The sequence below is a fragment of the Lutra lutra genome, chromosome 8 (genome assembly GCF_902655055.1).
Source record: "Lutra lutra chromosome 8, mLutLut1.2, whole genome shotgun sequence".
NCBI classification, from domain to species: Eukaryota; Metazoa; Chordata; class Mammalia; order Carnivora; family Mustelidae; genus Lutra; species Lutra lutra.
In genome coordinates this window covers 83,357,816-83,371,269 of record NC_062285.1, presented here as the reverse complement: position 1 = coordinate 83,371,269, position 13,454 = coordinate 83,357,816, and the positions used below count along the sequence as shown (strand labels likewise).

The following is a 13,454-nucleotide window of genomic DNA, read 5'->3' as shown; positions in this document are numbered from 1 at the left end:
ACTATCACTATTAAGTATAAATCTTGAGGGTTACAAACTAAGATTCCAGGAAATTATCAGAATTGGATCATGTTAACAATTACTTAAAGCAGGTTCTATAAGATGGTGGGCCACAGGTCAAAGCCAACCCATCATGTTTTGTTTGAACAGAATAGTTCTTTGTTTCGGTTTTGTTTTTAATTGAATTTAAAATCCTGTAGAAAAGGCATGAACTCTTTAGCTCCCCATCCCCCCTCCCACTCCCTATTGTCTTTAGCCCTCTGCTTCCTTATATGTGGCTATCTCATCTACCTGACCCCAGAGCATCCAAGTGTGCAACCCCTGAATTAAAGAGTCTATTTAATCAATAGAAGAAAATTATAACTTAAAGTCAAATTCTTAACAGTTTCTAAGATGCTTTTTCAACTGATTTTTTCACAGGAGGTACTAAAGAAAGAGATTGGCAGACTAGAAGAATTCTTTCAGTGTATAAAGACCTGTCACCTTCCTCTGAACCCTGCCCTGTGTGTAAAGGGTGTTGATTGTGATGTAAGTCAGTTTATTCAGTAGATAAGTTGAGTATTTTTGTTTGGTGTTGTTTAGCTCACCCTGTGTTTTTGAAGTGGCAAAAAACAACTTGTAAATTGTCATTGCAAAAATTTTAAGAAAAAGTAATCAAATCCCATCCAAGCTAAGTGTTGCACTGTGTAAGGTTGAGATCGCACTGGCCTCATCACATGATTTGTTGGTCTAGAAATATACTATCAGTTCAGTAAAAATAAATTAAAAAAAAAAATAAAGATACTGCTCACTAAATTGATTTCTCAATTTATTCAAAATGGTTGATTTGCTGACCTTATGCAGGCTGGCTTTAATTTCATGCTTATTTAGATTATGTGCATAGCCATGCCTAGTACACTAGGATATTATTAGCTACAACATGTCAGTTTTTATTTAATTTAAAATTCATTGACTCACGTGTCAGTGTACCATATAATATATTTTGTGACTTAACTTATGCCTGGAGTGACCTTCCTGGTATCAGAAACAATTTCTTTCTCTTGCTCAGGCTCTGTCAGTCACACTTCTCCAACTTAGAATCATTCTTTCTCCTTTTATCTCCATTAACTTTATTAGCCTCCTTCTCAAGGGCCCAAGAGTAGAAAGCACTAATAGAGGCAGGATTGGTAAGTGAGACTTAGAGGTGAAGAGGTTAAACTATCACACATGTATAATAAATGTTACTTGACTGACATCATAATACAATCAAGAAAACAAATCCAGTAATTAGGAACTAGACCATTATTAAAAACTAGACCATTATTAATATGAATGTAAAAAGTTTTGCTAAAAAGTTGGCATTGTTACCTTTACAACTTTGCTGCCTCGGAAACTTTCCTAATATGCTATGCAAGCATATTTTTGAAAAATAACAGAATAAGACATCAAATTCCACAGACTGTGATATGTCTACCTGGGCTAAAACCCAAATTCATTGCTGATTTTTAAAAATGTGTAACTTTTTAATCATTAGCAATGTCCACTGATTAATGTTGCAAATACAGGGAAATGCAACATTTCAAAGACGTAGTATCTTAAAGTACAAAGAACAGTATGATTCATTGAGTCTAGATTGTGATTTTTTTTGTTTCTGTTTCCTTGGTTTACTGTTGTTTAAGGAGTAGAACAATTTTCTGTTAAAATTCCATATGAGTCTTGGTTTTGGTAGACCTTGGAGGTATGGGTTATCAGCTCTAATGGGTGGTTGCTGTGCATGCCTGTGTGGAATGGTCAGGCTGAGGATCGCCACCCCTAGCCCAGGAGCTGAGCCACACTCCTTTCCTATATCTACCTGCAGACAGTAGTACTTTCCCTGAGTCTGGAAAGTATGCCAAGTAAAGCTCCCTCTTTTCTCCATTTGCTGTGGCCAGCTGTGCCTGGCACAATGCTGGGCACCTGTGTGTAGAGGAATAAACAGGGCAGATGTGGCCAGGTGACACTCCCTCCTGGGGAACATTTTAGTCCATTTTAGTCCATCCTACAGTCCTGCAGAACAAGGAAGTTTAAAGGAACATACATCACATCTGAAGATGTGGCGAGTGTGGCAGTTTCAGTCAGAGCCTGCATCATAGGATCCATTCTGGAAAGAGCCTCTAAGAGTGTAATGAATATGATAAGACATTTAGAGGCACTCCTTGGTCAATGGTTCATTTGAGAATCTACTAAGCAGGGAAGCCCTATGAATGCAGCAAGCATGGGAAGACTCGTCATCACTACTCCCATCTCATTCAATATCAGAGATTCCATAATTAGAGAAAAAAAAAAGGCCTTATAAATGTGCTTTATGCATAAAAACCTTCACTCAGATTTCCCTACTCATTGACCCTCAAATAACTCATCCTCAAGAGAAGACATAAATTTCATGAGTACAGGAGGCTTTCATTCAGAATAAAATCCTTTTCTAAAATCAAGTATTTCACATTAGTGAGAAACATTACAGGCGACATGAGTGAGGGCAAGCTCTCTGTTCCAACAGAAACCATTTTGACCACCAGAGAATCCATACTGGGAAGAAACCCTGAAAGTATAACGAACATAGTAAGGTGTTCAGTGAGGGTAGATGTCGTATTTGACATCAGAGCCTCCATAACTGGACAACAAGCACAATAAATGCAGGCAGCAAGGAAAGGCTTCAATCAGAACTCTCAACTTGTTGGCTGTGAGCAAATTCAGACCAGAGAAAAACATTTGGAACGCAGTGTGGCAAATATTCAGTCAGAGTAAATGTCTTGTTTTATGTCACCCAACTTCACACAAGCATAAAACCCCATAAGTATGGAAAATATGCAGTCAGGACTCACATTTCGTTATATAACAGAGAATTCACACTAGTGAAAAATCCTATGAATGGTCTTTGGTGATAGCATCAACTTTACAATGTCAGAGAACCCATCTGGGGAGAAACTTCATAAATGCAATGATTGTGGGAAAGCCATTAGTGATAGTTCAACAGTTTATCAGGCATCAGAGAGTTCACACTAGAGAGAAGCCTTATGAATGTATGACTATGGGAAAGCCTATAGTCAATATTCTATTTTAATCACCATCTGCAAACTACACTGGGGAGATGCACTCAGGCCAATCTACTTTTTAACACATGGCTCTCCAAGACAGAAGACAAAGATCTTAACTTTGAGTTAAGCTCTCTTTCAAAGAATTTTTACCCTTGTCTCTCCTTGGAACCTCTAATTACAGTGAACCATTTCTTATCTCCCTTTCCATCACTAGGGAATGGACCATTTGGGAAAATGGTTGTAACATAATGTAATCCTTCCCCACTCCTGAAAAAGTAAGGACCACACACTTCATTTACTAATAGGTTTCTTTCCTTTTTTAAAACTATTTTAAATCTATGTCATTAGTGTGTGCTTCTCAAGAACAAGGTCATATCTTTCTTTCTCTATTCCAGCTCTTCCTGTATTCTTTTCTCTATTCTAGTTTTTTTTATCTCACCATTTACATAAAATTATCTTCCAAGACTCCAACTCATTCTTTCCCATCTCCTGGTTGCGGCCCTTGCAGTCCACTTTTAACATCTAATCTAAGTTCTCATTGTTTGCTTTTCCCTACCTAGAAAACCTTTTTAAAAACATTTTTGCTAATCCAAGTTCCACAATCTTCAAATCCACCTCATCTCTGAAAGACTTCTCTTCTTTAAGTACTTCTTCATCCAACTGCGATAAATGGCCTTGTAAATTATTTTCAGCTTAATGCATGTGTGTTCATACCAACTTTCTGTAGGCTCTTAGGGAGTAGATATAGTACCTCTGATATCACATAGATAATGGTTTGTCCATATTAGTTGTCAAATATGAATATTTTTTGCATGAGTCTCAAAAAGTATACTGCATGTGAAAACCAAAATATAAAACAATGAAGGTAAAATAGCTCCAAGTGATGTAATTAAGAAGAAGGGCTAAGCCTTGTCTTCATCCTGCCTTTGCCCTTTTTCTCTTCCCTGGACTTAGGATGCCTCAGAGAGACCCCCAAGAATTGAGGGTCTCAGTTTGAAAACCACTGATCTAGACTCATTTCTGGACTAATACAGGATTTCCTAATTCAATACCGTGACAGAAGGTCATATGTTCACTGATTGACTGATTCTCAAAGCAAGAATTCATTACTTAATAAGCAGCCTCATCCATTTTCTATAAACCTCAAATTGAATCAGTAAAGCAAGGGTTTCTATTTCTTAGGGATTAGGTTAGATTTGTGTTCATAGGTTAGGTTAAAAATATATATTCTTTCCTCTCTGTTTATACTGATTTCGGACTTCTCAAAAAATAATGACATTACTGATCCTTCAACATGCATTGATGTCATATTTTACTAAGTTGATAAATTGAAACCATCAAGTTCTTTTTCTTTATTTAGTATTGATTTAACTCTTTGCTGTCAACATGAAGTCTCTAATAGCCTAAAGACATACAACCTTTTAACACTCAATTAGATGTAAAAACATAAAAGGAAAATAAGCAACAAGAAAAGTATAATGGAAAGTAGTCAATATCATAAAGCTGAAAATGGAAATGCAAAGTGTAACTGAAAGAAAGGGAAGGAGGAAACATATGTTGTACTGTTATTTATAAAGGTAAGAAAATACTCATTAACTAAAAGAGAAAAAGAATGCAATATTATTTTTGAAGTACCTAATTAGTGTCAGGAGCTGCACTGTAGAAGGTCTTTTATATCTATTAGGCCATATATCTTAAAGTTACAGAGTTCAAATTTGAACTCAGTCTTTCTTAACCCTAAAACCATATTTCCTTAAAGAATTTTGCAGGGAATGAGGTGCCTGGGTGGCTCAGCGGGTTAAAGCCTCTGCCTTCGGCTCAGGTCATGGTCCCAGGGTCCTGGGATCAAGCCCTGCATGGGGCTCTCTGCTCAGCAGGGAGCCTGCTTCCTCCTCTCTCTCTGCCTGCCTCTCTGCCTACTTGTGCTCTCTGTCTGTCAAATAAATAAATAAAATCTTAAAAAAAAAAGAATTCTGCAGGGAAGAAATAATTAAAAGGAAATATATTTTTGAATAGCAATTTTAGATATTAATCAACTATCATAAACACAATGTCTACATACTACTTAGTTTATTTAAACCTCCAACATATCACCACTGTTCAGTGAGAAAAAGAGTAGTTAAAGATTTACAAACTGCCAAGAAGCTACATTTTCAGTTTCTAAGTAAAGGCTTTGGTTAGTAGACCAAAGTTGTTCTATTGTTGTTTTTAATAAATATGTTTCTTTGTTCCAAAGTATAAAAATTATACATATGTGTTATATTTTCTTACATAACATATTATGCAAGAAGCCCATGATTTCAGGGAAAGGGTTCTTTTTGGTTTATTTTGCTCACCATTTTTCTCTTCTCTTTCTATAGGCATGTTCGTATTTCACATCTCATGCTTTGCCATTGAAGATTACTTTCATCAATGCTAACCCAATGGGCAAAAACATCAGTGTCATTTTTAAGGTACAAAAACATCAGATTGATTTCACAGGTAGAATTATTGATTTATTTCTTGCAAAAAGAAATTATTATAGTTACTTTCCTCTGATGACAGCATAGAGGATTCCAGTTATTTTTGATTCTGCATTTTTACAGAATTATAGAACATGTCAATGATTAACAATAAATCAATAATTACTGGCTCAAGCTAGTGAACCTGCAGTGCAAAACTTGAGAAGATATGTTTCAGTAAGTGAAATTATACACTTTTGAGTGGCACAGGAAGTGGAATGTGTGGGGAACTCCTAGTGAGAGAGTTTTCTTTGATTTAGATACTAAATTAGAATCAATATTAGGTAAAATTCAAATGATATGTTAATGAAACATAAAATTCTATTCTGCAGGTACTTGCTTATTTTAGTAAATTGGATTACTTTCTTCTTTTCAAATAAATAGAGGCCAAATCAGTCTTTATCATGAATCCCATAGGAAAGTAGAGTAAAAGGTAGTAAAAGAGTTTGGGGCAAGTTGGAAAGAGGGACCAAATAAGAAGCTATGAGTGAAAAGGAAGACTTTGGAGCCATTTGGTTAATTTAATCAAGTGTTCAGCCAAACCAGACAACTAGGTCTCAGAGTAAATTATTTGGTGGATTTTGACTATTTTTGAAGATAATTTTTAGCACACCCATACTTTGGCTTTGACTTGTGTAACTTCAAGCATTGATGGTCATGAAATACTGCATTTTGGGTGAAGAAAAAAATACCACAAAATTGCATCTTGGAATATTTTTTTTGCATATAATTTAGAAAGCATTTTCAAAACCAAACCTCTTACTTTAAAAGCAGAAAAGTATCCTTCCCCTTTGGACATGTTCCATTTCCTTTACCTATGCAAGAAAAATTGCTCCTTAATCATTTATTATGATCAAAAGCTATTTATTGTGAACACTTAACCACCTTCATAATATGAGAATTCAATGATTTAAAGTCTGATGAATCCTATATGTGCCGTTTATACTCCTCATCAAGAAGCTCTTGGTATTCCAGCTCTATAACAGCATGTACATTTATGGCATACCAAATAATATTTTAGTTAGAAAGAAATCTCTCTTGGATGAGAGATTTGAATAAACATTCATCAAGCCTCTCTTCACTAGATTTTGAATCTAAGATATCACACATGGATGATAAATTGAAAGATTATTATCAGTGAACAACTTTCCAAGCAACTTCTAGTTTGATGGCTGAAGCTTCTGTAATCATTTAAAGGAAAGTTCTTATTTTCTTTGATCCTCTCTCAGAAACACAAGGTGTTCTTAATACTAACAAAACAACTGTAACCATCCTAACTTGGGCTGGAAATGTATCTGAGGAAAGAAATGATATATATCATATTTGAAGGCCTTTAATGGAACTCAAAGAGAAATCCAGAGTCTCTAATTTTGTTTTTAACAGGCTGGAGATGATCTTCGTCAGGATATGCTTGTTCTGCAGATTATTCAAGTGATAGACAATATTTGGCTGCGGGAAGGCCTGGATATGCAAATGATCATTTATAGATGCCTATCCACAGGGAAAGGTCAAGGTCAGTATAGATTAGAAAGTGATATGACTTATATTATTTATCTTAAACATTCACTGGTAACATGACACCAAACTTTCCACAGCCTTCATTTTAGACTATAAATTTTAAAGTCAAAAGAACCGTACGTCATTCTTTTTTCTTAAAAATAATTATTTTCAAAAGTGGGTAAGTCAAAGTAATTTAGGATGTCAAAGAATATATTGTCTTTTTGATATTAATTAGGATTTTGACAATCCAAATGTTAACTGTGGTGTCCTTTTGTGTGTCTTTTGTATGTTTTTTCTTTTTTAAAAAAATAATAACAGAAGAGCTTATTCGTTCAAAAAATTCAATTTGTTGCCTATTAACACAAAATTTACAAAGTTGCAAATGCTTGAATGAGTTCTGAACTATCTAAATACATTATAAATCTGCATTTAATTTCTAAAAGACTTTTTTTTAAAGTTTTTTTTATTATTTTTTTGACAGATCACAAGTAGGCAGAGAGGCAGGCAGAGAGTGAGAGGAGGAAGCAGGCTCCCCACTGAGCAGAGAGCCCTATGCCAGCTCTATCCCAGGACCCTGGGATCATGACCTGAGCTGAAGGCAGAGGCTTTAACCCACTGAGCCACCCAGGTGCCCCTCTAAAAGACTTTTAAATAAATCATAATTTCAGTAGTCAAAGATGACCAAACATGCAAATTTTGAACATACTTATTTTCCTTTAAAGCCAAGATATTAATATGGAAATATAATTACATTTAATACACATTTTCAATGAAAGTAACATCAATGGGCCACCCAAATTACTACCATCACAAGTAAAATTTGCACTTAATTCCAATCACGCTAAATTGAAGAAATAATTCCCCAGATACCTTATAATCTTCTTTGAATGTGGTCACTGCCACTTAGAATTTCATTCAACTACTTGGTAGGATAGCAAATACAACAGCATAAACAAAAGGATAAAAAATCATAGAACTAGGGGCACCTGGGTGGCTCAGTGATTAAGCATCTGCCTTGGGCTCAGGTCATGATCCTGGGGTCCTGGGATCAAGCCCTGCATCAGACTCCCTGCTCAGCGGGAGGCTTGCTTTTCTCTCTCCCACTCCCCCTGCTTGTGTTCCCTCTCTTTCTGTGTCTTTCTCTGTCACATAAATAAATAAAATCTTAAAAAGAAAAAAACAGTAGAACTAGGGAACGGACCTAGAACCATGTAGTTGTTGTGGTGGTGGTGGTGGTGGTTGTTATTCAGGCAAAACTACAATTTAACTCTAACAGAAAAACTATCACTGTCCTCCCCCCAGTACCTCTGAGGTCCACCACAAAGCTCAGCACCCCAGCCAAATGTTTGGAAGCACCTCCATGTTGGCTTAACTTGCAACCTAATACTTCCGGCTAACTCTGTAACAGTCATACTACCCAATTATTTTGATTTTGATAATAGAGCTCTTGCTTTCATGACAAGTATCCACCCCTGAACCCTTTCCAAAGCTCTAGTTCCTAAGAGTATCATTGATACTGTGAGAGTGCTATTCCTTGCATTTACTCTCCTTTTTCTTACATAAAGTGACCTAATTCTTTCAAATCCTATGTATTGAAAGAGTAAGAATAAAGCTAGATGAGCCAAACTGAACTTTTTGATGTCACATAGATTACCTTTTCTTCAGAAATTGAATATATCATGGACCTCAGTGAAATTCTTCAATTGCATGTACTCATTTACAGTTTAAAATTATAGAATTTAGCAGAGTCTAAATCTTTTAAAGTTAATAAAATGACTCTGCAAAATGAATGTAGACTTGCCCAAAGTTGCAGATGTCAAAAAACAAGCTATTAATCCCTCATATCTACCAATAATCATCTATAGTTGTTAGGATTTGAAAGGGCATTATACTGGCAAAATACTTTTTCAAGAAAAATAGCGATCATTAAAGCAAACATCATGTTTAGGAGATCAGGTTCCATTTTTAATATGCTTCCAAGACTTACTGAATATCTGTTTTTTTCAAGAAATCTTGCAGGGTGCCTGAGTGGCTCAGTTGGTTGAGTGACTGCCTTCAGCTCAGGTCATGATCCCAGAGTTCTGGGATCGAGTCCTGCATCAAGCTCCCTGCTCAGCGGGGAGTCTGCTTCTTCCTGTGACCTTCCCCCTCTCATGCTCTCTCTCTCAATTCTCTCTCTTTCTCAAATAAATTAATTAATTAAATCTTTAAAAAAGATATATATGTATATAACAAAGTAAGATTAGAAATACTAAAATGAGCTAAACAGAGTTGCTGCCCATAAAGGACAGTACATTCAAGGCCAGAAGTTTGCATGGCTTTATCAACATTATTGTTGATTATAATTCTCATGGCTACTTTGTATATGATGTCCTAGGAGCTTTGGGGGAGACTGTCAGGGCAAATAAAAATTCTTTAAGATTTATTTTATTACTGGCTCTCCAAATTTTTTTTTTCCATTTTTTTTTAATTTTTTATTTTTTTTCAGCATAACAGTATTCATTATTTTTGCACCACACCCAGTGCTCCATGCAATCCGTGCCCTCTACAATACCCACCACCTGGTGCCCCCAACCCCCCACCCCCCACCCCTTCAAAATTCTCAGATCGCTTTTCAGAGTCCACAGTCTCTCATGGTTCACCTCCCCTTCCAATTTCCCTCAACTCCCTTCTCCTCTCCATCTCCCCTTGTCCTCCATGCTGGCTCTCCAAATTTGATGGGCATTAAAATTACTTAGGGAAATCCAGAGCCTAGGCCCCAACCAAGTACTAAATCAGGTTTTCTACTTAGGCATTGAAGAGGGGAGGGAGTTCTCAAGTCTCTGTGACCATAAAAAGCTGCTCCAGTGTTTCTTATGCATCATTTTGAGAGCCACTGCCTTATGTGATACCACCTTTAAAAGTTTTGTCCCTAAGAACCCTGCTATTTAAAATGTGACCCATGGTCCAGCAGTGTTGACATCACCTGGGAGCTTGTTATAAATGCAGAATCTCAGGCCTTACCCCCACCCTAAAGAATTAGAACCTGCATTTTAACAAGGTCCCCAAGTGATACATATATGCACTAAAATTGGAGTAACTTTGCATTAGAGGACTACAAGAAAAGAACTACACATATTACTCAGTGCACACAGAATTGTTATAAGTATTTAAAAGGTGTGTCATACATACTAGTTTAAAAGGTATAAAATATAATTTATGATTTTAATCGATACACAAAATTTAGCCACCATGATTATTATAAATTAGGTGCAAGGTTTTCAGAGTAGTCAGCAATGTAAGTGTTATGATAAATGGCTTGGGATTTAGCAAAGATTAGTTCCCTAAAGACAAATGTGATCTTAAAAGTAACTGACATTGCTAGAGCACAGTATCTAAATGGTGCTAATAATGTAAATCTTAATTTTGGTCACGGTCAGATGTGAGGCAGTGAAGCACAAAGGAGCCAGATAGGAGGTGATTTCCCTTTGCAAGTATTAAGTGGAGGAAGAATGAGGAGGGAAATGTTCAGGATTAGGAAGAAAGAAATCACCTCTTTCTAAAGCAATAACATTACTACTACATGCAAATGCTTTACATTTGCTATCTCAGTTAATACACATGAGAAAATCTGCACAAGAGCCAAATACTGTTGGCTATAATATTAAGAATACGCCCAAGATTTACTTCTGGAGTGTTAAGTTAGTTAGTCCCTTCCTTCCTTCTTTCCTTCCTTCCTCCCTTCCTCTCTTTCTTTCCTTCTCTCTCTCTCTACAAGTTATTTCTGCAACCATTCCGTATTCTATTCCCATTCCCCTTGTCCCCATGTTTCCGATCCAGCAACGTAGAGGCCTAAAGGTCACAACTGGGCTATTAACTATTAAGCTAGATTAAGGCTGCAACCAGTTACTACTGGCCAAATCCAGTACAGAGAAGTGTATCATTTGCCAGGACAATTTGTTTGCTCGTTGTTTAATTCAAATGTTTTTAAGATAGATCATGAAAACAGTTTTAAAAATTCAACCATGTCTCTTTTCATATAGTTACATTTGGGTCTTTGGTCCCTTAGGACATTTGAGTTTTCAGCTCTTGCATTGCCAAAATTGTGGAAATCAGGAATTCTAAACTTTTATGTCTTTCAATGATTTTATTTATAGAACTGTATATTACAGGTTGTTTTGTGCACATTAGTCCTGGGACAGATTTAAATATGGGTCTAAATTGCTCTTCTGTGCATAATAAAATCAGAAGATCTGAAAATATTTGCATTATAATAATCTAGGAACACAATGAAAGAAAGGGACGCAGTCTTTGATGGATACATGGTCAGTGGGGCAAGGGTTCTACTGAAGTTCAATCAATATATGCTTCTCCTTTAAAAAATTATTACCATAGTTTCTCTTTAATGTTGACTGAAAAGGAAGGAGCAGGTGGCTCTCCACATGTTTACTGCTGTTATTCTGTTCACTCCTAGGAAAGGGACATTTAAGGGTGAAGATTTTATTAACCTGAATATTAATTTTTATAATATATTTGACATATTTGTTATAGAGATTGTATTTGGTTCTTTTTCATCATAATTATGCTTGTTATACAAATTTGAATGTCCTCCCTTAAACTGCAAATGAATGCACAAGTCATATGTTAATTAACCCACTACCTCATTGACTCAGTGGGAACTCTTTGAGACCATTTAGACTGGGTCTCTACTGTAGTTCAAGAAAAAACAGTAAAGATTCTTCTGAAAGATCTGATCCAAACACTACAAGCAACCTCATTGCTCCCCAGGATTCAGAAAAATTAGAAAGAAGGCCATCTAGATAAGGCTCCTTCAGAAAAGAAGTTTTGCCAAGAATAGGGTAACTCACATTAGTGCGATTATTGTTGCTGCATAGATCAAGACGTGTTTCCTAAGTATTCCTCATCCTGGGAAGTCAGAATACTTCTATAATCTCTTTTTTAATCCACCAGGATTGGTGCAGATGGTACCCGATGCCATAACCCTAGCAAAGATTCATCGCCATGCTGGGCTGATTGGACCTTTGAAGGAAAACACAATCAAGAAGTGGTTCAGCCAGCACAACCATTTAAAGGAAGATTATGAAAAGGTTTGTCCTGCTGTAGTTAATTTTAAATAAGGTGATAAATCAGAATATGCTCTGGATCATTAGCTATTGTAGTTGATGAAAAAGTAAATTAAGTACACCTTGAGTGTACTCAGTCATTAGCTTAGTAATAATATCCCAGTTTAAATGGTATATTAACTAGATAAAATTTCTGCATTTGGTTTTACTTCTTACAGCTATCTCTGCTGAGATGATGCTCCTTGAAATTACTCTTTCAAGTTACCTCTGCATGCCTGTACACAATCTCCCATTTCTATAAATCCCCCTCCTTCCTTTGCAATGCATTTCTTCTGCTGAGCCCTACCTTTTTAAGCCTTCTTCTTTCAATGTTTGCAGAAGGCATAGTAGTTTGTTTTTTTTTTTTTAATATCTCAGAACTTTACAAAATGTAGTGTTTTATTTAACTGCAAACATTTTTCCCACTTAACTTCATGCTGGCATCTGGCCTGCAGTATACAGTTGTGCAGGTTCTGCCCTATACCAGAGCTCCCAGCTAATGGGATGAGTTGGTTAAAGCCAGGCTTTGTTCCACTTGCCAGGGCATGAACTGGTACAACAGGATGTACCCAAAGGCAAAGGCACCTTTATACTAATTCACACAAAGATAGAATATGGTCTAACATTGGATTTGTTTGGAACTGTCCAGAGCACTGAAATTCCTTCATCCTAGGAAATGCCTCAGTCCTGAGCAAACTGGGATGATTGGTCACCCTACTTAGCACAGGCCATGATAGAGAGACCCAAGAGTTCATCTATTCCAGGCTTCTGTGAGATTGGAGTAGAACAAATTACAGGCCTTTGGATGTCAAATAACAAAGATAAGATGACATTATCTTGAAATCTATTTTTTCGCCATTTCCACAATTATAACTTGAGTTTTGAACAAATCTCTGGGATTATATTAGAGATGTTTTCACACAGATTTGCCCTTCACAGCTACCATGTAAGGGCATCTTTTATTATCTTCATTTTATAAGTGAAAAGTATCTAGATAGACAAATTAAATGACTTGTTCAGGATCTTGGGATATCCAGAACTAAGACATGAACTAGGTTCAGTGACACGGATTTCCACTCTAGCATGTCAGCCACACCATTCTACGAGACCGATTACCATGGCCCAATCAATCACTCATGGTTACACCTTGGTTACAAAGTTGCATCATTGATGAAAATGATGTATACCCAGGAGACCATTTTGAAAATAAAGAGTAGTTTTGGCAAGAAACCTCTGTTTCTTGAAGAAACAGAAGCCACAATTGACTCAGTGGTTATCTACTTCCACCCACGAAGACA

The 13,454-nt window shown here is 36.3% G+C and overlaps 1 protein-coding gene across 1 annotated transcript in view; it reads left to right on the top strand.

Annotated features, from left to right (window-relative positions):
* PIK3C2G (phosphatidylinositol-4-phosphate 3-kinase catalytic subunit type 2 gamma) overlaps positions 1-13,454 on the top strand; it is a 353,953-nt gene that overhangs the window by 224,850 nt on the left and 115,649 nt on the right. The window contains exons 20-23 of the mRNA XM_047741193.1: positions 421-528; positions 5,414-5,506; positions 6,938-7,067; positions 12,005-12,141. Coding sequence (XP_047597149.1) covers positions 421-528; positions 5,414-5,506; positions 6,938-7,067; positions 12,005-12,141 — 468 coding nt within the window. The remainder of the gene's footprint in view (positions 1-420; positions 529-5,413; positions 5,507-6,937; positions 7,068-12,004; positions 12,142-13,454) is intronic.